General features: G+C 31.0%; 1 protein-coding gene across 2 annotated transcripts; it reads left to right on the top strand.

Moving 5' to 3' along the window:
- Positions 1–14,857: 14,857 nt before the first annotated feature.
- Positions 14,858–17,037, top strand: LOC120080813 (DNL-type zinc finger protein). Of its 2 annotated transcripts, none has more exons than XM_039035456.1 (2): positions 14,858–15,027; positions 16,117–17,037. In XM_039035456.1, exons 1-2 carry the CDS (start codon positions 14,958–14,960, stop codon positions 16,611–16,613), a joined length of 567 nt encoding a protein of 188 aa, XP_038891384.1. In that variant the 5' UTR covers positions 14,858–14,957; the 3' UTR covers positions 16,614–17,037. The 2 variants fall into 2 exon arrangements, with proteins under 2 accessions (XP_038891384.1, XP_038891386.1); XM_039035458.1 differs by having other exon boundaries at positions 14,889–15,027; positions 16,103–17,037.
- Positions 17,038–25,575: the final 8,538 nt, after the last annotated feature.

Below are 25,575 nucleotides of genomic sequence, written 5' to 3'. Positions count from 1 at the left end.
TTTTGTTTTACCCATAAGTAATTATGAAACATGTTGCATGTGTAATATATAGTATGTGAAATCAAATTTTATCATTTTTTTGTTAAATTTAACTAATAATTTATAACTTTTAAGGTTTGTGTTTATAAGTTTTCAATAGAAACTCTAAAGTTCGAGACCAAGTCGGTAATTTATAATGGTAATTTTATCTAGGGGCAGTTGCAAAAATGTTTCAATTTTTTTTTTTAAATTAGGCCATGACCAATATTTATTGATTTTGTAAAAATGTTAACTTTTTAAATCCAGGCTAATTTTACTAATGGGATGAAAAGAAAATGGTGAAAATACCCTCATTTATTTGGATCAAATCGTGTTCTTCCTCATCGCAATTTTAGGGTTTCACTTTCTCCAATTTCTTCTTCTTCTCTTCAACGTTGATACCATCATATTCTGCTCTAGTTCTTCAACACCAACGTCAAGACCATCATCTTCCACTCCAGTTCTTCAGTGTCATTTTCACATCGATTACAAGTTGATTCTTTACCCACAAAAAAAATCCTCTTCTTTCGAAGTTGTTTTTGCTTCAACTGAGAGAGAAGAATGAGGTAAGAATATATTTAGGAAGATTGCTTCAAGGGTTTTAAATCTCCTCTCATATCTCATCTCGCGTCTCACTCTCCGTCTCATACTCTTTACTGTTGTGAGTCGTCTCATGAAGTTACTTCACGAGACAAAAGCCAAAATGTGAAACTTGAACTTAGGACCCTCATGTAAAGCATTTCAATCTTGAAAACAAACTGTGAAATTGAATCGAAACGAACAACTTTTATGTAGTTCGGTTTGATTTAAAAAAAAAAAAAACACTTTCTAAAATTTGATGTTCGATTCGATTTGAGTCCCAAACCGATTCGAATCGAACCATAAACACCCATATTCTTTGTCACATGGTTTGTTATTTGTGATATTGTTATTCGACTACAATTTGATTAAATGCTAATGGAAATGTATTCAAATCCATAGTAAAAACAAATGTCAAACAACTCCAAAATCAAAGTGCAATATGATAATAGCAATGTCATTCATATATTAAAAATAACTTCAAAATCCATATATTAAAAAACTTCAAATTCTTCAAAAGATGTTCCATACAAACACAATATTGAGCTGATGGAAACACATTTAAAACAGCTTTTGAAATTCTTATATGCCTATAAGAAACAATAACTAACCCATCTCCATCCCTAAAACAAACTTTTAACTTCTCAAAAAACCAGAGACGTCATTTTCTGGATCTACTATACTGAAAGCAAGAGGAAAAGTTTGACCATTATAATCCATCATTGAGGTAGTTAGTAATGTTCCAGCATATTTACACTTCAAAAATGTCCCAACAACAGAAATATTCGGTCTATAATATCTTCAACCTTCAATTGATAATCCTATAGCCATGAAGCAATATTTAAAATATCTGTTTAATTTCAATTCATATTCAGTAAATGATCCTATCAAAAAAAGGGGAAAAATAAATAACTTATAAATGAATGTGCAATCTGTTAACTGATTACTAACTTATTACTAACCGATTACTATATAACTAGTTGACTAATATACCAAGAGTAAGTATATGAGTCAACTAATTACTAACTGATTACTAACTTATAAGTATAAAATCAATCAACAACACAACAAAATAAGTGAAAAAAAAAAAAACATGGATTCATTTCTTTTAACTTCATAAAGAACTTGGGAATCAAAACATAAAAATCATCAACATATATAATACCAATTATGGTAATCAAACAATAATCAAATATTAATCAAATAGTCATCAATTGACAAAAAAAAAATAGAAATCACAAAGTATTTAATATCTGACAGTTAGATTACAATCAAATATGTATTAAATGGAAATCAGATAGCAAATAGATGAGAATTAGATATAAATCATCTAAGAGGAATAGAATTTAGAAAAATTGAAATGGAAAGAGAACACAAAACAATCAAAGAACATTAGAAGAATAAGAACAGAAACTGAAACACAAAATCTGTAAATAGAGAAATTGAACACACACCGAAACACGGACTACAAATAATCTTCGACTAGGAATGAATTTCAAGAAAACAACCAAATAGATTATCTAGTATAGAAAAGATACATCAAACACAAAATAACATGAAATCGAACGAGAATTGATGATGAAAATAAGAAAAATGGGACTACAAGTGAGAATGAACTTCAAGGAAACAATCAAACAAACTTTCATCTCAAACAAATAAAGCAAATACAAACCGTGAACAAAAATTTATGCAACTTCCCCAAATCTAAACCACTCAAATATTGATTTTGAAATTAAAATTGTTGAATAAGAAGGAGAGGACAAACTTCAAGCCAAATAATCAAACATAAATCGTGAACAAATCGTAAAACACAAACCGTAAAACAGAGAGATTTGCTTCAAGAATTCTCCGATTGATGCAGTCGAAATCATAAGAAATCTTCAATAATGAACGATGCAATGGAGAAAACTAATGAATCAAAATAATCTTGAAGGTGATTTTAGGAAAAAAGACAAAATCGAGGGAGAAACAATGAAGGAAAGAAGTGGGAGAACATGTAAGGGAAAAAAAGCTAGAGAAGACGAAATCACTTAAGCCAATTCGTGAATCATTTTTTAACGAGGGTAGTTTGGGAATAAGGAAAAACGTGATTTTCCTTTTTAAGATTTTGACATATTGGTAATATTTTAAAAGTTAATGACAAAAATGCTAAAATATAATATTAATTTGACACCCAATGCAATTCCCCAAAGATAAGGGGAAGAAACAGGGTAGAGAAATTGGTCAACTCATTAGGCCTCGAATTGGACCCGACTACCGTCCAACATCCCAACAAAACAGCAATGCGAAAAGAAACCGAACTTGATAGCTCTAATATGCTTTATTGTATGATGTTTAGGATTTTTTGCTAGAGCCATGATTTCGAAGACGACAATCACAATATCACGACTCGAAGAACATCACTTGAGAGAGTGAACATTTTTCTCAATCATTGACTTGTTTCATACCATTCTTCTTGTCATGCATTTTCTCAGGAACAGTTGGATATAAATAGACATCAAAGCCGAAACGTCTTGTTTGGTACAAATCCGGTTATGAACTGATACATCGAGAGCGGATAGTAACTTAACAAGTTTAGGTCAATGTCTTGTTTGTTTGTTTTCTTTTAATATAAATTATATTAATATACCAGTGGATAATATTAATTCGGACAAATTATAGAGTACGGTGAGAAATGTTTAATTTAATCAATGTAATATTATATACCACTTTCTTCACGTCTTAAGTTCTTTTAATGGTCAAATTAAAAGTTTAGTTTTTAAACTCACTTTTGTACGTATTTTGTCTAAGGATCTTTATTTTTGTGTGTAATGTTGTATATATTTAAAATTTCTAACCAGTAAGGCTCTGTTTAGTAACTATCTTATTTTATTCTTCTGTTTTTCTTTTTTTTTTTTTAAATTAAGTTTATGGATACTACTTCCACCTACAAATTTCTTCATTTATTATCTACTTTTCACTTATGGTTTAAAAAGTAAGTCAAATTTTGAGAATTAAAAAAGATAGTTTTTAAAAAATTGTTTTTGCTTTTAAAATTTGACTAAGAATTCAACCATTATACTTAAAAGACGAAAATAATTATAAGAAATGTGGATGAAATAGACTTGGTTTTAAAAACAAAAACAAAAAACTAAGATCCCGTTTGGTAACTATTTTGTTTTTTATTTTTGTTCTTGAAAATTAAGTCTATTTTCTCCATATTTCTTATAATGATTTACATCTTTCTTAAATACAATGGTTGAATTTTTAACCAAGTTTCAAAAATAAAAATAAAAGTTTAAAAGCTACGACCCCATTTAGTATTTTTTTTTTAATTAAGTCTATTTCATCCACACTTCTTACAATAATTTACATCTTTCTTAACTATGTTGAACTCTTAGCCAAATTTAAAAAACAAAAATAACTTTTTGAAAGTTACTATTTTTAGTTGTCAAAATTGACTTAGTTTTTTAAAATATGAGTGAAAGATAACAAAGAAAGAAATTTGAAGATGAAAGTAGTGTACATAGACATAATTTAAAAAACAAAAAACAAAATAATTACCAAACAGAACCTACTTTTTTAGTTTTCAAAATTTAGCTTGATTTTTAGACCATCGTTAAAAAGTAAATAACAACAAAGAAATTTAGAAGTAGTAGTAATGTCTATAGGCTTAATTTTTTTAAAAAAAAAATAAAAAATCAAATAATTAACCAAAATATTTATGAAACAGGAGCTAATTGATTCCTAGCATGTGCCTTCAATACTTGACGTTTAGGCTGGCGTACCAAAAGCTAGATTCAACATTAACTTAACATGACCACAACAAATGTTTGGTATCTAGTTGTACCAAAAATAAAAATAAGTATAATAAACTAATATGGCTGTTCATACATTGCGATACCTATATTTTAATACTAACAAAAATTTATATTTAGATATATATTTTTTTATAGTTAGTGTATCTTTTTATATCTGTAACTGTCGACCAACGAGTAATATAAAAATCATTAAATACGTATTGGTAATATTTTTATTTTCAAATTATTCTGCCTAATGAAGATTGTTTAAATCATTTTTTTTTAATGTTGCTTAATATTCAGACTTTGTCATAAAAAGTAAGTAAAATAAAATAAAATAAAATGCTTATATGGATTAGATCAGTACACAACATACCATTCCAAATGTATATAATTACAAATTTTGTTCTATAATTTGATATAGTTTTATTTAGTCTACTTTGTATGGTTTTAATTGATTTTCCTCATTTTGTTGATAGATTGAAATATGTGCCTTTATGATATTCTAGAGTTAATTTTGCATGACCAAAATTACTATATTTGACAAATAAATTGTTATGAGTGGATTCTGGAATCAAGAGTAAAAACTCAAAGAGAGCAAGAGAATAAGAAAGTGTGGGTCCATGAAAGATTAGGGTCGAGCCCTTAATAGAAGTCCAAAGGCTAAAAGGCCAAGAACTAAAAGGGATTAAACCTAACGCGCCAAGTAAGGATGTTGGGTCGGTTGGCCTTGGCTCGGGATAGATTCACATAAAGCACACCCATCTAATCAGAAGCCCTAGTCAGATAAGGAATATGAGAAGAATCGGAGCCTATAAATAAGACAAGGAGAGGCAGGTATAAGAAAGTGAGTTCTAAGACTTTGAGTAAAGTTAACTAATTCATTCAACCTTCTTGACTTAGGCATCAAAGTACATATGGCTCGCACCACATGTTGGAATGCCTTGAATTTGTTTGTTAACGCTTCGAACAACCTGGGGTCTCGCCGAAACCTATATAGAATTCGTATTTAGCATATTTATTTATTTGTAATTATTTACGATTATGATCCTAGGGTTTAGAGTAGTGCGCTATATAAACTCTCTAACCCTAGAGGCGCCATTTGGTGTAATTTTTTGAAAACATTCTCCCTAATAATACTATTCTCTCTCTGCCTGTGAACGTAGCTAACACACCGTTAGTGAACCACGTATATCTGTGTGTCGATCTTCTTTATCTCTACATTCCTTTTTTTGTTCTTTAATTGTCGATTTCGTAATACCACATTTTTTCTTTTGCTTGCAGACGAGCTCTTTACCGTTGAGGTCAATCTAAGGCCAGTCAATTTCCCTTAACCAAAATTTGGCATCAACATAGATAAAATTGATTTTAAAAAAATCTAAAATCATTTTAAATTGAGGTTCGAAGTAGTAGTTGATAGGCAATTTGTTGTTGATTTCAATGGTTGGAGTTAGGTCCAAAGTTTGCCCTAGATTTATTTACTTATCGAAATACCAAAATTCCCTAACACAGACACATTCAGACATTTTCCTCTGCACTAGGCTTTAAGGGTCACTTATAATTTTTCCAATTATTTTTTACATCTTCACACATACACAATTTCCGAGTTTTCCTCAGTGATTGGCTTTAAAGGTCACTTATAATTTTACTGATTACTTTTTACCTCTTAAATTAAGAACAATAGTTAAGGTCTTCAAAGGTCCCTTATAATTTTCTCTGATTATTTTTGACATCTTAAATTAAAAACAACAATTTTGTTAATGATATTGTTTTTAGTTTTTGAACTTTGTAAATAAGCGCGCATATACTTTTTTTTATCTTTGAGTTCTCAGCAATAGGCTTTAAAAGTCACTTAGGATGTGTTTGGTGTGTGATAAAAGTAGATAGTTGAGTTGAGTTGAGTTGATTGAGTTGGTAATTATTATCTGAAGAGGGGAGTTAAATTATCTGTCTTTGTTTGCAGAGTTGAGTTGATAATTATTGTCTGTGTTTGTTGTGCAGAGTTGAGTTGAGTTGGGGATCTAATACAATTTTTTGTGAATGAGATTAGTTCTATTTTTTTTTCTGTTTATTTTTTATTTCATTATTTTATTTTTTTAGTTTTATGCTTTGCTATTATTGATTAATTTTCAAATATACACGTATTTTCTCAAATCATTTATGACATAAACTGGACAATCTCAATTTTTTTCTCAATTTGTAGAACATAATAGATTATTTTTCATATATTCTTTTCAAAAACTGTAATAATTCAAATTCTCTTCAATCGGTAAAACATACCAACAAAATGTATTTCATATTGCTGCTCAATTAATTGGTATATTGTATATTATATGTATATATTATTGAAGGTAATTTATTCTCAATTACTAATTGGTATATTGTATGTATATATATTTGAATCTTGCTAACTTAACTTTTATTATTTCACATACCATACAGTTTATTTTTTATATAATATGGATAGTATATTTGGAATTGAAATTGTACATGGGATAATTACCTTTCATTGATTTATGATGGTGAGAATGTGATGTAGTACAGTAACATTTTCATAAGATTACAAAAATAATATGAACCAACCAAACATGTGCCGTTTTCCAAAAAAAATTCACAAAATATATGTTCTTTTCGATACTTATAATATCTGTGTCATAATACAAACACAAAAATACATGTCATGACGTATGCAAAAAGTTATCATTTCTTTTCGGACATGACAGTCCATTGTCCATTTGCTGTTATCCAAAGAACTATAAACAAAATATAGGAAGTGTGGTCAGTCTACATGTTTTCTTCCTAATAGATGGAGGCAGTACCTCTTTCGTGCGTGTTCTGGTACTGCAAGGAAACAATCTGTCTTTTGAATGTCTGTGGACAAGCGAGGTCATAAGGGTGACCTGATCATCCCCATCCAGGCCATCAATGCTGTATATGGCATTTACTACTTCCTTCTGACGCCTGAACTCCAAGCCTCATACTTCTTCCTTTGCCACGATGCAAGTCTACCCATGTGTGTGCTCTGCATTTCAACAGTCGATCTCATGATGTCCATCATTTCAGCTTGGAATGATGGCTCTTCCTCTTACTGCCTCGAGATGACTCGGCATGTACACCGCTCTACCTGTAGATTGCTCTGTTGGCTCTTTCATCTATTTCATCTTGATTTAATGGTGATTTTGGTCTGGCTAACCTCAGGTGTGTGACAGTCCTGTGATCCAAGTCGAATCTCTATTTCAAACTCTCTGAATGTATTCGTCGTCATCACGTATGGGTCCTCACTTGATTGCCCTATTGCTCTGTCTTTCCCAAAATACGGTGGAGAAGTCATCGTAATGTGGGAAATGGCTTTTCCACAATCCCCTTCGCATTGGGATGACTCTGCATTGATACACATACACATTATTAATTTTATATTATAACACGTACCCCTATATTTTTTTTCTAGGAATCTTACCCGAACCCAAAGATCGAAAATCTCCCTCTTGACTTGGACACATTTGAACTCATCGTTCCAGCCGAATCCCGACTGACTTAATATCTTTGATACTGCGTTGTATGTTTCTTCAGACTCCTCACCTTGCACTCAATGGTGTTCTGATTCAGTGCGCACCCAGGCATTTTCTCATGCAGAATTCTCTCCAAGTGTTGTAGGTATCCTGGTCGAAACGTCCCATTGTCGGACCTCCAACCGGTCTCCACCAAATACAATAGAGCTTCCACCAACTTAGCGTCCTCCACCTTCGGACCATACGTGTTTAGACCTCTTACATTACCTGCCATTATGCTACATGCATATGTTTGTTGAATGAAAAGATGCTATAAATTAAACACATGCACAAATAAAGGATAAACTGCTGAAAATTATATGTTCCAATTTTAACTTGTTCACACAAGAGTCTTGGCACAAAACATTCTCACGACATACTTGGAATGTTCCATAATTAAATTCCATTCAATAGTGAAAGAAAAGTAAGCAATGAACATTGAATAATCAGGTCTTTGCCATTGAGTAAACATTTCGACTGCTAAATCATCTCTGAACTTGGTCCATTCCTCCGATGATTCAACAAATTCAATATGATCCCCATCAAGACCAACTGATGCAGAATTCTCCTCATCGGGCACGTCAAGCATTGCACCGATTCCCATCTTCCTTGTGATCAAGTTGTGAATAAGACAACATGCAGTTATTGTTCGACATTAGACTTATATTGGGTAGAATGGTTTTTCCCTAAGAATAGCCCACCGCCCCTTTAGCAACCCAAACGCTCGCTCGATAACGTTCCTTGCTGAAGAATTGTTTCATGTTGAAAAATTCTCTTGTAGTTGTCGGTGCGTTTCCTGCTCCACGCTAATCGGAGAGATGGTATCGTTCCCCTCTGTATGACGCCAAGAATCCTTCAGCGTTGGAGTATCCAACATCACATAGGTAATAGTATCCTGTACATGTTTTGAAATGTTATGCACATGTGTTGTGGCATGTACGCATGTTTAAATAACGTATACGGTTATTACAATACCCTTTGGAACCCTCAATCCGTACAGTCACGAAACCGCATCCCTAAGAACCCTTGAATCGGCTGCAGACCATTCCCACCCTGGCAAAACGAAGACGAACTCCCCATTTTGATCACACACTGCAAGAACATTTGTGGCAATCTCTCCCTTTCTCGTCCTATATCGAGGTCGATCGGCGACACTAATATTCACTTTAATGTATGTGCCGTCTAGCGCACCTAGACAATTCTGTTTCTCTCAAGTGATCATAATGAATTAAAAAAAAATCTATCGTTGCATGCATATTTATGGCGTATTCATATAAAAAACTGAGTACTTTTTGTACCTGAAACCATTTCCATCTTCCATCGGTGCATATATTTGTGATCGGTTATGGTTTTCTTAACAAAACAGTGTGAAGTTGCAAGATTACCCTAAGAACTACGTTGAAATATCTCGAAACTGTCTCACCAGACCTTAAAAAGTTTCTGCGTACCACTTGATTCTTGACATCATGTGCAAGAATATGTAGGAATATCACAACCATCTCTTCGACGTCCATACATCTTGCTAGTTCCAAACAACCAGTCGACCGTAGCATATTACATAGAATCGTAAAGGTACGTCTATCCATCGGGTGCTTTCACGACATGCCAAGTTAATCTCGTAAATTAAGCGAAAGAAGGTCAACTGCCTAATGCAGTGCCTAGCATATATTGGTTGTCTCTCTATCCTTCGGTAGTTGTTCAATAACGTGGTTAGTGTTATGAACAACTGTATTTGAGAGTGCGAAATAATTCTCATGATCGAAAAGAGGTCTTCAACAGTATCCATCTTTATAGGGAAAGGGATACACAAGTTGTTCCTGAAAGGGTAAGGTATTTGGCGGATTATGTTTCATGATTAAGAAAGAATAGCAAACATTCGACCTCTACATTAATCGAATCCTCAACCCTCAACTTCTACCAAGACAACAATATTTCTCTAATAAGTTTCAAAACAACCTTATTTCTCTAATAAGTTTTGAAAACAACCATATTAATATAAAAGATCCTAGTTTTAAGAGGATAAAAAAGTAGAGTTTTGAGTGAAAAATGGGGTTTTAATAACCCATAGGTTTTCTTTATGGGCTTAACAAACATGAGTAATAAATATCCACCCAACTCAATAACTCATACCCATTTATCAAACACCTTAGAGACCCATCCAACTCAACAACTCATACCCATTTATCAAACACCTTAGAGATGTTTGATAAATGGGTATGAGTTGTTGAGTTGGGTGGGTATTTATTACCCATGTTTGTTAAGCTCATAAAGAAAAACTGTGGGTTATTAAAACCACCTTTTTTACCCACTCAAAACTAACCCTAAAAACAGTGATATTTTCATCTTTCTTCGCTCCTCCCTTATCTTCGCCATTTGGATTCTCCTCCAGATCTGATTTTTTTTTTTTTTTTTTTTTTTTTTTTTATCGTCAAACATTTCAAACGTCACTTTACAAAAATTTGATATGATGATTTGGTTCATTATTTTTGTTGGATTTCTTCCAAGGACCGATCTTATCTTATGTTATATTCTATCGGAGGCCTCACTGTACGTGTATATTTGAAAATTAATCAACAATAGCAAAGCATAAAACAAAAAAATAATAATAAAAGAATGAAATAAAAAACAAATAGAAAAAAATAGAACTAATCTCATTCACAAAAAACTGCATCAGATCCCCAACTCAACTCAACTCTGCACAATAAACACAGACAATAATTACCAACTCAACTCAACCCTACAAACAAACACAAACAATTTAACTCCCCAGATAATTTAACTCTCCAGATAATAATTACCAACTCAACTCAACTCAACTCTTTACTTTTATCACACACCAAACACACTCTTATAATTTTTCTGTTTGACATCTTAAATTAAAAACAATAATTAAGGTCTCAATTAAAAACAATAATTAGAATCTCATTTGGTAACTAATTTATTTTATTTTACTTTTTTTTTTTTTTTTTGTAAATTGAGCTTATTTTCTCAAAATTTCTTACTCACAATTTTCATGCTTATTTTCTCAAAATTTCTTACTCACAGCTTTCAAATTTCTCGTGTCGACATTTGAATTCTTAGCTAAACTCAAAAAACAAAATGAAGTTTTTGAAAATTACAGTCCATTTGATTTTTTTTCTTAGTTCTTGAAAATTAAGCTTATAAACACTCATTCCATCTCTAAGGCCTTTGGTAACCATTTTATTTTTTGTTTTTGTTTTTTAAAATTAAGCCTATGAACGCTACTGTCACCTCCAAATTTTTTCTTTTGTTATCTACTTTTCACTAATGGTTTAAAAAACCAAGCCAAATTTTGAGGACTAAAAAAAGTTGCTTTCAAAAAGTTGTTTTTGTTTTTAAAATTTAGCTAAGAATTCATGTTGGGAATGTCCTAAAACTCGCAGTTCATGTTAAACATTCTATTTATCAATAATTATGACTTGTTGATTTTGCATCTTATTATGGAAATCCAATAAACACATCCTTGGCTATAGTCTGAATGTTGTAACTTTATGTAGTAACATAAACAAGATCAAGTTGACAGTATATAGCCTAAATGGTCTAATAAGTATATGGATGAAATTGGGTATCTCATCCTGGTAATACTATTGGATGTGGCCCACTCTATAGTTGTTACAAGAAGTTGTAAGGTGCTATAAACGATATGATCCACAAATCGTTCATGTTGAGACATGTGAGTGGGGCATCCTATGCAATGAGTTTGCATATAGACTGGACTACGAAAATAGTCACTTTTCTTTATAACGACCGTTTACTGTTAAAACTGACTATTTCATTTATCATATAACCTAGGTTAACTCGATCTTAATCCTGAGATAGCTATGAACTCCTGTTTGTTCGGGATTATCCTTTGATCTACAAACGGTAAGAGTAGTCCAACAACACTGCTCAATAAGCTTACCATTTTGGGGATAAGATCGGATGAATAGCTGGGGACATAGCCTTGGAAGATGGAATTCACTCATACCCTATTTAGGGTTACTAGATAAGTTGTTCTCTTAAGTACTGATTCCAGGTCTTGAACAATTGAGGCCCCACTTTCTCATGATAGAGAAAGGATTTGATTCGTAAAGATTATGAATCAAAATTGTTCATTAGAGGATCAGTAGGAACCTAAGGAATAAGATGTATTTACAGGGGTAAAATGGTATTTTTGACCTAGTTGTGATTACGAACAACCTATGAAGGATCAACTTGCTGATTATAGTTATTAAGTAGACATAATATATTTACAGGAGTTCAACTATGGGCTATAGTGGAGTGTCCCATTAGTTAACAAATGAGGGTTAGATTGGACTAATGAGTTTAGCTGATTAATCCAGAATCATTGGAGCCTATGATCTGTAGGTTCGCGAGGTCCCCCTACTAGTTCGTAAATGGATAAGCTTTAGAGTAGCTTGAGAAATTAATTTAAAACGTTCAAATTAAACGGAACAGGAGAATATATATTTAAATATACGAAGATAATTTTTGTGCAAAAATTAATTTAATATTTGATTTTAAATTAACTTATGAAATTAATTTTAGAAAAATATTTTTTCAGTTTTAAATAGTTTTGGAAATCAAACTTTTTATTTTAAAAGGAAATTGAAAATTGGTTTTGCATGCCATACAAAATAGAAAATGTTGTTTTTCCATTATCTTCTTCATCATGCTCACACAAACCCCATCTCCTTCTCTTCAGAGTTGCAAGTCATGCAACTCACTTCTTTGCATCTTCATCTGCAATAAATAAAGAAGTTTAGAGTGATTTGAAGTGAGCTAATACATAAATTTTGAGAGAAAATCTCTGTGAGAAGAAAGAGTTCTTCCATTTGGGTTGTTGTGTGTTCTTCATTGTTCTTCATCAATTCAAGTTGTTCTTGAGTCCCACAACTCTGTCTAAAGCTCCAAGAGGATAGTGGGGAAGACCTTGAGGTGGCACGGTGATCACTGGTGAAGACTGTTGCTGTATAATCAAGTTCTTGGAGAGTTCTTCAAAGGTATGATCTTAAAACTCTCTTTTTAGAAAAACATGCTTTAGTTTCTGCCAAAATTAGTGAATTTGAATACTTATGGATCATTGATATTCCCGCTGCATGTTATTTAACTCTCTCAATTCAATTATTGTACTTAAAAATGATGCAAATCATTGTAAGAAATTTGGATGAAATAGGCTTACTTTTCAAAAACGAAAACAAAAAACCAAATGGTACCAAACGAAGCTTAGATTTCTTATTTTGTTATCTGCTTTTTACCAATATTTTCAACAACCAAGCCAAGTTTTGAAAAATAAAAAAAGTTGTATAGACTTACTTTTATTTTTTAAAGTTGGCTAAAAAATCAACTTTTTTACTTAAAAGATATGCATATCATTGTAAAAAAAAAAATAATAATAAAATAAAATAAATTTAATTTTCAAAAATAGAAAATTAAATGCTCGCTAAATGGGACAGTCTTTTTAGTTGTCAAAATTTGATCTTCATATGAAATACTCCTAAAATATACAGAACAAATCACATAAACCAATTAATGTAAGTATTGTTTACAGGTTTAATTCTAAAAAAACCAAATGATGAAATCTAAAAAGTTATCTTCTCTCTTCCCTCGTCTTTTTTAATTATTGATTTTAATTTAAAATGTCGTTGTCAATATTTAAAATACTAATTAAATTATTGATGGAAAATTTAAACATATTATTATAAACTCAAAGACTAAGACTCCGTTTGATAACTGTTTAGCTTTTTATTTTTTGTTTTTGTTTTTGAAAATTTGGTTTTTGTTTTTGAAAATTAAGTCTATAGACATTACTTCTACCTCTAAATTTCTTTCTTATTTATCTACATTTTACCAATGGCTTAAAAAAGAGTATTTTTAAATATAAAAAATATTTAAAAATATTTACACTTTATAGCAAAAGTTCAAAATATGCTACTTTTGGAACTTTTTGCTATAAAGTGTAAATATTTTTTAGATTTTTCTATTTATAAAAATTTTCGTTTAAAAAATAAGCCAACCCCACCGACCATAAACGTCAAGCATGGGTAGCTAAATCATCAAAGTTAAACCATAAAATCTCAAAATCAAAATCCTCTTTTAAAACATACAAGCGATAGATAACCAAATACGGAAATGACGCATTCGTAAGTACAACACTCTATTTCCATTATTCTCTTTCTTTTTATTATAACTTATATAACTTAATTGAATGAAACAATTTTTTTTAATGAGATAACCAAAGATCAAACAATCAATAAGAAAGTACGAAGGGATAGAAAAGAAAGGTGATGAGGTGTAGATAAATGGATGTTTAACTTTTTTAAAAGGTAAGAGGACTATAATACAACTTTGGAAAGTTTATAGGTATGTTTGCGATGAGTTATTAACATTTATGTTAATATTAACGTATTTTTAAGATTTTCTTAGTTTGATGGTTTTTAAATTTCAAGAAGATATTTTTTTAAACAAAACACTAATATTTCCATAAAAAAAATTAATGGTAAAAGTATTTTTGAACTCTTTTTTAGAGTATATAATATTTTTGAAACTTTTAAAAGTTTAAGAGTATTTTTTAACACAAGGTAAAAACTTTAACGACATTTTTTATAAGCTCAAAGTAATTTTTAAAAAGAAATAGACTATTTTATCAAAATGAACATAACTCAATTGACATACATTAGTCACTAGTGTGATGTTCAAATTCTCCACTTAAAAAAACTATCATAGATTGGTCTAGTGGTGAAAAGGAGACAGTCCCAATAAATGGCCAAGAGATCAAGGGTTCAATCAATGGTATAACTTAGTTTGGAATTCATTTACTAGTAGGAGGCTCCTAAGCTGATTCGGATACTCATAATATTTATAAAAAAAAAAAAACAATTATACTAAAAATAAATAAATAAATAAATAGACGGTTGAATGCGAAAATATAAAAGATGTCTACTTGCTGAGGAATCCAGCCGTTCTGGTATACCGTATACGCAGCCGATGGAAACCCGAACTGTTTAACTCGGAGCTTCGTTCGCAGTCTTCCATGACGTCGAGGCGGTTTCTCTCTCTTGCTTTGCGTTATCGGTCGAAGACCTCTCTCTCTCTTCCACACGGTGAGCTTCCATTTCTCTTCTCTCAGTAAAAACCCTAATTTTATAACATTTTTCTTACTCCTATGACCTATTTACATATTTTCGCCTGGTTTGCTCTGATATTTTGCTTGCAATTTTAGTCGTTCCGGAATCATTGCAATCTGTTATTTGTTTTTGTTCCCTTTCAATTAATGGGTGAATTTAGTTTTCTCCGTTCATGGGAAAATCTCGTGTTCAACTGGTAAAATCAGTGTATTCTGTGGGCAATTTATTTTCCGACCACTCAAAAGAGAATCAAGAAGAAATTATGTGTATCTATGATCTAATTGGTTGAATATCCTTGAAGATTTCTTTCTATTGTTTGTATATGATTTCTTTCTGATATATAAAATAGGCTCAGTTGTTTGGTTCAAATCACGACTGAACCCAAAAGTTCTAGGGGATAGATAACAGTAAATTTAATTTTTATATCAACGTTTACAGTTAAACTTTTAGTTAGAATGATATCTGGGAAGAATTTTCTGCAGGGATTGGGGGTGTTGAAGAAAAAATTTGTGATGCCCCTGGGTTTCGTGTAGCTTCAGTTCAAATGGGGTTTAAACATAAAAATCTCCTAGGTTATTGACTTTTGAGCTTTGTAAGAGAGAATTTGAGACTTGGCTAATTTCACTTAGCTGTGAAATGGTATTGTGTAAAGGCTGCATTATGGTTTTGAAACAACTTGTGAAGCTTTTTGTGCTCAAAGTTTGAGGAAAGTTTCTTGTAGCTTTACAAGAATAAATATTCTTGGATTCATTTCATTATCTGGTGTCTGATTCTTGATGGCTTCTTTCGTTTGAATGTATTTAAACTCGGTAGAACTTCCCAGCTGATTGCCTTTTCTTTCTGTTTATTATTTTGTTCATAACCTTCATCTTTCATTTCAAGTATTTGGCGAAGTGGTAGTAGTGTCTTTCTGTTTCTATACAACGAATATCTTCCCCAAAGATGACTCTCTAGTTCAACAATGAGATATTTCAGTGTCTTAAAAGTAGTTTTTTTAACATATATTTTCTCTTTTTTTATGATTTCTTTTGCTCAAACTGCTGACAAGAAGAATATTGATGGCAGAAAGCACTTGCGGAATTCACCCATTTGCAAATTCATGGTTCTTGACTGGGCACAGATTTTCAAGAAGAGGAAACCAGACCGTGGCAACTCCAGCAATTGCCGAGGATTCTAAAGACAATGAAGACAATAAGTTGACGCCCATTTCTGACTTGGGTGATCCTCTTCATGAAAACAAGGACGATACTTCTGCTGTGAAGTACTCTGTTCTCTCCAATTTAAAATCATCCCCTAGGCACGACCTTGCCATGATTTTCACTTGCAAAGTCTGCGAGACAAGATCAATCAAGACAGTTTGCCGTGAATCATACGAGAAGGGTGTGGTAGTGGCACGTTGCGGTGGATGCAGCAATTTGCACCTAATTGCAGACCATCTTGGTTGGTTCGGGGAGCCAGGTAGTGTCGAAGACTTCTTGGCTGCTCGTGGCGAGGAAGTTCGCAAAGGTTCTCTCGATTCCCTAAGCTTGACCCTTGAAGATTTGGCTGGAAAGAAATCCTGAAATTTTGGAACTTCATCTATCTTGAGAGGTGTACAAATAGTTGCTTAACTCGGGTTACGGTTCAAACCATTAGAAGCTACTTTATATCTGGATTTTTGATGTTCGGTTAAAGATGTTTCAAGGTCTGTGGTTCCAGTTTCTGGCTATCCTAGATTTGAGGTGGAATTTATAAGAAACAACACCCAGGAGGTGAAATTTATAAGAAACAACACCTGCTGGGAAGAGTTTGGGAATATGGGGCTGCCTGAAGTTCATGCTCTCTCTTAAGATGTGTTTTCATTTACACAAACCAATATTACTCTTCTTCAATTTCCCCTTTTTGTATTGCCTCTTGATCATTACATTTGACTAAATGAACTGAAATTCTTCATGTACAACCAAATCTTGGCACAAGAAAAAGGAAGAAGCATCATTTAACTGTTCATCTTTTGGTTTTCCTTCTCATCTTTGTGAAATCACCACTAAACTCAAAATGTTTTTATCCATATTTTAGGTCCCGTTTGACCATTCTTTTTGTTTTTGGTTTTTAAAGTTGAAGTATATAAATATTACTTCTATTTATAAACTTCTTTATTTGTTAGCAACTTTCTACCATGTTTTCAAAAACCATTTCTAAGTTTTGAAAACTAAAAAAGGAAAAAAAAAAAAAGTTAAAAATCAATTTTAGTCTCTAAATTTTCGTTAACGTGACAAGTTAGTCCCTGAACTTTCGATTTTGTAACAATTTAGTCAACTTTAGTAGGTAATAATTTAGTCTTTGTGCTTTAAAATTTGTAACATTTTAGTTTCTATTGTAGAAATTAGTGTTAAGATTTAATGAGATTTCTTACATAAATAAGTCGATAAACTAATTAGAGCTTTAATATTTTTATAAAATACAAAGTTTATATCATAAAATAATAAAAATTAATATCAAAATTTGATTTTTTAAGTTAAGGACTAACTTATTACAAATTTAAAAATACAATTATTAAATTATTACATGCTAAAGTTTATGAACTAAATTGTTATAGAATTAAAAGTACAAGGGTTAAATCGTTACAAACCAAAGTTTAAGAATTAAATTGTTATTTTCATGAAAGTTTAGGTATCAAAAGGATATTTTTTTTAAAAAAAAATATTTTTAAATTATTATTAATATTAGGGATTTCAAAAAAAAAAAAAAAAAAAGAGAAACTATTTAATATAATATAACAAAATTTTAATCGTAATCGATGGGAATCTCGAAGCTGTTTTGAGACAGAGCAACCTCATATATAGGCATGCATTCAACAAGTAGTTGGAGTGCACGATAGTGAGATCAATCCATCTCAATCTACAACAAAAAAAAAAAAAAAAAATACCTTACATCTTTGATAGAGGTTGATAGAAGTCTATTAGTGTCATCTCTTATACAAACTAATAAAAGTTTATTACTTATAGAAGTTTTATTTGCCATTTCTATAAATAATTTGACATTTTTGTATCCATGAAAATTTCTCAAATTAATTGAATATGATAGATTCACTCGTTTTTTTTTAGAAAAAAGAACTTTCAGAACTCGATCAAACAATTCGTATGACCGTCAATGGGATACAGATGACTGCAGTCGTCTTTGAATCTATTGTTATTTTGTTTTTTTTCTCTTCTTTTAGATTAATAGATGTATAACGATTTTATTGCCATATTATATGTATCTTGATTAAGAACATTATATCTTATATCTTATGATATATTTCAATTTCTCAGTTTTTGTATTTTCAAACCTTTTGGGGGTTTGTTTCAACCGTTTTTTTTTCCTCTAATTTAATCTAGAAAGTACGTTGACCAATCTTTGGATACTACCTTCGGCGACCACCACGGCCAACTCCAGTTGCCTCCCTCCCTTCGACGACATCTGTAGGCTAACTCCGACCACCATCCTCCGGCGAATGCTGTCGATCAACTTCGGTTGCGACCTCGATTATCGCCACCAATCAACTCTGGTTGTCACCTCGGTGATCATCATCGGCCAACTTCCAATCGCCACCTTGGTCATCGTTGTCGGCCCACCTCTAGTTACTACCGGCCAACTCCAATCACCATCGACCAACTTCTGGTAACCCCTTTCTCCCACACGGGTGAAATTTCGATCACCCACTCAGTCGGCCAACCTCCGACTACCACCTCCAACAACCATCACTAGCCAATCTTAAAAAACATTAATAAAAATATTCTTAGCATGTAACAAACTCGAGAAGTTTGTATATAAAAACATGTTTAAGAAAAAAAACTGCAATGCATGTGTGTAAATTTTAAGGAGTTTTTATCAAAAGTGTTTAAATAAAAATAAATTTTTTAAAAATATGTTTTTTCTTTTTTGTTGGTCAATTTGAGTAGCTCGAAGATTTAGAATTATATTCTAAATGTAAAGGTTTAAAATGTTTAAAACAATTTAGTAACTAAATAAAAACTAAACTAAAAATTTATGATTTTTTATTCCTCAAATGCAATTTGATTAAAAATATATATAGTTTTTCAATAATTAGTTTATTTTAATTTTAAGTTAGCATATTATGATAGAAAAAAAATTGATCTAGTTAAATTGATAGAAGTCTATGAAAATTTACTTCAAAATCTAGTAAAATTAAAATGTCAAATTATTAAAATAATATATTAAATAAAATTATAACTTCAGTCAAAATCTCTATTTCAAAAGTTTTAAAAAAATATTTTTCTAAACTTTTTAGTTTAGTTTAAACTTAATTATATTAAAATAATTAAGATGACAAATTTAAACTAATTTAAAATCTAACTGGTGATTAAATACAAGAAAATATTTCACAAACTAAATACTTATAAATTTGTATTTTAAACGCAGACTTACTTCCAAAACCTGGACTCCAAACACAGTTTTCTTAAATTCAGGCTACCTAAACCTCCCATAGTAATTCAGACTTAACATTCTCAGGTTTAAAATTCCAAACCTATACGCTAAATGTTCCCTTTTCTTTGATCTATAAACTTACATAATCAATATAGTTCTTAGTTTGACTTTAGTAAAAGACATTTACTCTGCATGAGATTTAAATCTTCCTATCCTATATAGTAATATTCATGTATTAAAATAAAAATAGGGAAAATTGTATTGTATGACAAATACATTTAAGAAACTAAAGTCATGACTTCAACTTTTTTGTAATTATAATTATAGATGTAACAATCAGATAGCAATCACATAACAATCACATAGAAATCAGATAGCAATCAAATCTTATTTGCAAAAAAAGCAAAACTTAGAGATACACGCCTAATTTTCAAATTTTTAAAAATTAAAATTGTAATTACCCCATAAAAATATATAATTTTAATTTTAACCAAATTGCTATTTACTATACCACATTATTAAAATATGAGTTAATTATCTATATGGCGATACTCGACCAATTGGGTGATTAGAAGGAAATTTTGTGAATAGCTTCTAATTGATATAAATCTACAAGGATTTTATAAACCCAAATTATCCTAAATTTCCATTTAAAATCTCAAGGCTATTTACTCTTAAACTTATGAAGTCTAACTAGTCATTCATAGTGAATGGTGCATTTAACACATATTTATGAGTGATTTTGAAATGGTTAAACTCACTTTTATCATATTTAAAATCACTTTGAAATTAATTTAATATTTAATTTTATATTTTTAAATGTGATTTTTAATTAATCAAAATTTATCTGAATCATTAAAAGTATGTTTCATAGTGACTTTAAGAATGACAAAAGTAATTTTAGTCGTTTTAGAATCACTCTCAAACATGTTTTTAGTATATTTAAAGGTTTCAGTGCATTGATTTATAATTTAGAAAATGAATAATAATAAAAAAAAATTATAGTTTGTTTGGAATAACTTTGAAAAATAGAAAATAAATAATTGACTTTTCATTGGTCTAGAAAAAAAATAATGATTTAGGGTCGGTTTAAATTGACTATAAAAAAAATATTTTTCTTAAAAAAAATCGTTTTTATTTAAACTCTTTTGATAAAAATGGTTTGTTGTAGAAGAAATTTCGTCCAATCACAAAATGTCACGTGTCGTTCATCTGCCATTTGATCATAATAATGGGCTTATCAACTTCAAAGGTTAGACCACGATAGTTAAATTTGGCTTGATGACCGATTGGGCTTTGAATCATAAATTGGATCGGGCCGAGTATTTAAAATTATTGGGGTCCAAAAGTCGACCCAATTCAAGCCCACAAATAGAAAATTTGGGCTGAAGAAATGAGATCGAGCACAAGCCCAACTTTAGCTCAAATCCAAAAAGTAGTTAGGCCCAAACCCATCTAAAACCCATAAAATCCTCAATAAATAGAGGTCTTGCCCTTTCATTTGGGAGAGGGGAAAGTTCTAAAGATTGGAAACTCTGAAGATCATAAAGTTCTACAACTCTTAAGCTCTCAAGCTTTAAAAACTAAAGCTCCCAAGCCCTAAAGATTTGAAGACTGAATACTTAGAAAACTAAGGCTCCAAGCTCCAAATTTGTAAGAAAATTTGGAAGACTCAAACTTATTGTAACATTCGAGAGAAAGAATCAAATGAATATATATTAGCGGTTGTACCTTTACATACTACAAATCAATACAAATACAAAGTTTGAATTCAGCGAATTTTCTCTAGAAATCTTGTCGAATAAGCTTAAAATACACTTTAAAGTGTTGCCAAACACTTCAATTTTTTCAAAATGACTTATTTTCAAACGTAAACACTTGAAAAAGTTAAACCAAACACACCCTTAATGTATTCTTTCTACCAAATATTGGATTGATTTAAAAACTTATTCCTTTTTGTTTTGTTTTTAAAGAACACCTAAGATGATGATAATATAGTATAATACATACATACATCATTCATATTATACTTATATATATATATTATATATATATATATATATATATATATATTATTATATATATATAAAGTTTAACCGAAATACACAAAGTAGGAAAAAAAAAAGTGAATTTTTCACAGATAGGAAAAATGTCAAGTTATTTACAGAAATAGAAAAAAACACTGATAAATTTCTGTTAACATCTATCAATGATATATAGACTTATGTAAATTTTTATCGCACTATAGTATCAATGATAGACTTCTAACAATTCTTTTCATCTGATAAGCACTGATAAACTTTTATAAGCCTCTACCCAATGGTAGACTCTATCAACGTCATTTGTGATCTATCACAATTATAATTAATTGCTATTTGTGTAAATATTTTCTCTATTTTTCTATTTTTTGAAATCCTCAAACAAAAATATATTATAAAAATAGAGTAGTAATTGTGTAGAACGCGTAAAATCAAACATACAATTGAAAGAATGTCCATTTTTCTATTATATAATTTATGGGCAAAAATCGTGAAGTGTAGGACCCACCTCACATTCCTTTTTTGATTCTACCCAAAATGTTACATATCTTTTCTGCCTCTTATGCCTAGGGATATCATTTACCCCACGAGACCCGTCCCAAATGAGGCAGAGAATCCCTGATTACATAGGGAATGGGGGAGGAATGAGGGATAATTTTTTCTCCGTTGGCTAAACGGAGACAAGGATGGGATTATATTCCCCTCTCTGTCCCAACCGATTCCTCACTCTGCCCGATGAATATATTATATAATTATATTTATATAATAATAATAATTATTAATTATTGTTGTTGTTGTTGTTGTTATTATTATTATTATTAACTCATATTAGATTTATATAAACGGAATATGAGTTTTATTAATATTATCATTATAATATTATAATAGTAAATAATAATTATTATTATTATTTTATCTTTATAATTTCTACAAAAGTTGTGGTATAAAAAATTAGTTATTTTCTAACTTCATTTCAACATTTTCGTACTTTAATACATTTCTAAATTATTTTAACATTTAAGACTTTCTACCTTAAGCCATAAATGTTTGTAGTATTTAAATGGAAAGCTTGACTATGATATTGTAATATTTAAATTTTAACTTTTAGAAATTATAGTATTAGATTATATTTTTACGCATATAATAGTATTATTTTTATAATGAATTTTTATACTATCTCTTTGAATGAAAAGTTAATGGAAATAACTCATTTAATATATATAGTTTTATTTGGTTGAGAATAAACAAAATTGCTAAAAATGAATATATTAAAAAAACATACGAAAAAATTTTCCCGCGCAGAACCTGATCTCCGTGGAGAATTTCGGGGAGACGGGAATAAATAGGGGGGCGGGGATGGGACGCCGCCTTCTCTTGCCCCGCCCCGTGGACATCTCTACTTATGTCTCCCATATTTTTAGGAAGATAATGACACACTTTAAGTTGTTGTATGGAGATTTTGAGGGGATTAAGTTGAGAATGGTGATAGAGTAAACATGCATAAAACGAAAGTTAATAGATCATTAAGCACTTTAATTACACTTAATTTGAATCACAAGCATGCTAAAACACAAGTTTATACAAAGAGAGTTTCAGAATTTACAACCATGGTAGAATTCCTCTAAATCCTTACTAATCTCAATGAATTTGACCATCAAATCTTCAGTAGACCACCAAGAGAATTTTCTATACTATTCTCAGCCTTGAATTTAAGTGGTGGGACTCTGAATTGAAAGGGAATTGGAGAGGTTTGAAGAAGGTTTTTTTTAGAGAAATTTTTATGCATAATTTTTCTCTTAAAATTCAAGTTGTATCATTGAATCTCATAAAGATTGGGGCATTTAATCACTTCATTCATGCAAGCACTTATTCTTTCAGCATTTTGACACTTCGATTTGTATTAGCTAAGTGGCCTAGATGTTGAATTGTGGAGAAATCCACTAAGAAATCTCAAACTTGGATAATTCTACTAAAACTTAAAATTCCAATTTCAAATTAATTAATTACATTTAACTTAAAAATAAATTAACTATAATTTAAATTCAATTTCAAAAAATTGAATTTTCTAAATTTGAAATTAACTTTAGTTTAATTAATTAAATAGTAATTTAATATCAAATATTAAATCAATAAAATACATAATTCAAACATGAATCCCTATTCATGTAATCAATATTTAAATGATGATTTAAATATTTCGAACTCTCCAATTACTTTTAATTTTAATAAATTTAAACGTTAATTATATCGAACATAATTATTCAAACCCTAAAATTAAATTTGAACATTTCAAATTCACTTGATATTTTGATCCAAGATTTAATCTTTTACGAGTTAGCAAAGGGATCTTATGGACCTACAGATCATGAGCTCCAACGATTTGAGATTGATAACTTGTAGAAATACAAGTTATTTTTGCTCTTAAGTTGGAACAACTAAGGTTTTTAATGATAATCTCTCCTCATTTTCAGTAGAAACGCATGGATTTATTCAAACATCACCAAACTCATGCAAAAGAAGTTTTATGACTAAATATCGCGGTACTAACGCACTATATTGCAAGATTTCAACGCAAGGATTAGCATTAACGCATTATACAAGTGCCGCAGGAAAAGCTCTAACACATGGGCCATGCGTCGGAGGGAATTCAACGCAGAGAAGATTTATTTCTTCAGGCTGATTGTGTCACATCACCACTTGCAAGTATGGGCACCTGCAGCATGCGGCGTTTGAAAAGCTTCCAAGCAGCAGGCGGCGTCTAAAAAGCTTCCGAGAGTCAGGCGGCTAACCAGGGCATGGACTTTAATGCTGACCATTCACCAAGAGGATGTGACCAACGCCTATAAATAGATGAAGTCCCTCCAGAGTTGAGAAGTTCGAAAATCATCAAGATCCTTACTCTTTGTAAATTGTAGTTATAGTCTTAGTTCTGTAGAAGCTGTGCCGTGGTATTGAAACGATCAAAAGGGTTGAGAACCACCAATACCGTCGGTCGGGGAGCGGAGGAAACCACTATTGAGAAAGATACTACGTCCACTGCCTATACAAGTGATTGTACACAACGAGATTGAGCCAAAAGAACTACAAGAGATTGTATTCTTTGGCTTGACTCAGTTTCCTTCTTATTTATCGCTTTCACTCCATTCGATTGAATATTGTTTTTGTAAAGATTCCTTGTTTCTTTATAAAATTCATATGTTTGATCCATCATACTTACTATTGTTTATCTCTTATTTATGTTGAACGCATTAATACTTTATGCACAACTTCATTCTAACGCTCAAGCCAACTTGACAACTTGGTAAAAGCATCTTTAACTTAGATTGTTCGAAAGAATAACTAAGCTGCATCAAGTAGAACGCCTAGTACAGCTAGAGATAGACTTACCAGTGTTTCCTACATTCTGTGTTAGACGCATGCATCTTAGAGATAGGATTTATATGTTATTCGCATTGAGAAGTGTTGAATAAGGTCTAACACATAAAGAAAAAGATAAGCAAATCATTCCATCTCATCCACATCACATCTTAGTTGTGTACGTTCATCTTAGACCGACATGTCCACCTACCTTAAATTCCATTTTCGCATGACCCATCATTAACTACTCAACTCTTTTGTATCTTCTTACACAGGCACAACAAGTTAGTGTAAATAATACATTTCTCATATTCATTTAGAAAAACTCCTACAGTAGATACAATGCAAGGTCTGTGTTTGGTTAACTGAATCCCTGAGATCGACCCTGGACTTGCCAGAAACCTAAATTAGATTTATACTTGGGTCTATTTTAGGAAAACTTGAACGTCATTAGAAGGAGTTGTGTGTGTTCTGTGCTTATTACTAACGTCCCAACGCGTTACTATTACTTAGACGCATCAAAGCATAAACGCATCACTTATACTTAAAACTTATTTCTCCTATTTATTCTATACGATACACTCCTAGAACATCTCACGATAGCCACGAACAAGTTTTTGGCGCCGTTGCCGAGGATTAAAAAACAAGAACTAACAAGAAATTTCATTTGTATCTGTTGTAGGAACACTTCAGTCAAGGGAGTATTACAAGCTACGCCTAA

This window comes from Benincasa hispida, chromosome 7 (assembly GCF_009727055.1).
Source record: "Benincasa hispida cultivar B227 chromosome 7, ASM972705v1, whole genome shotgun sequence".
NCBI lineage: Eukaryota > Viridiplantae > Streptophyta > Magnoliopsida > Cucurbitales > Cucurbitaceae > Benincasa > Benincasa hispida.
This window is presented reverse-complemented; position numbering and strand designations above follow the sequence as displayed.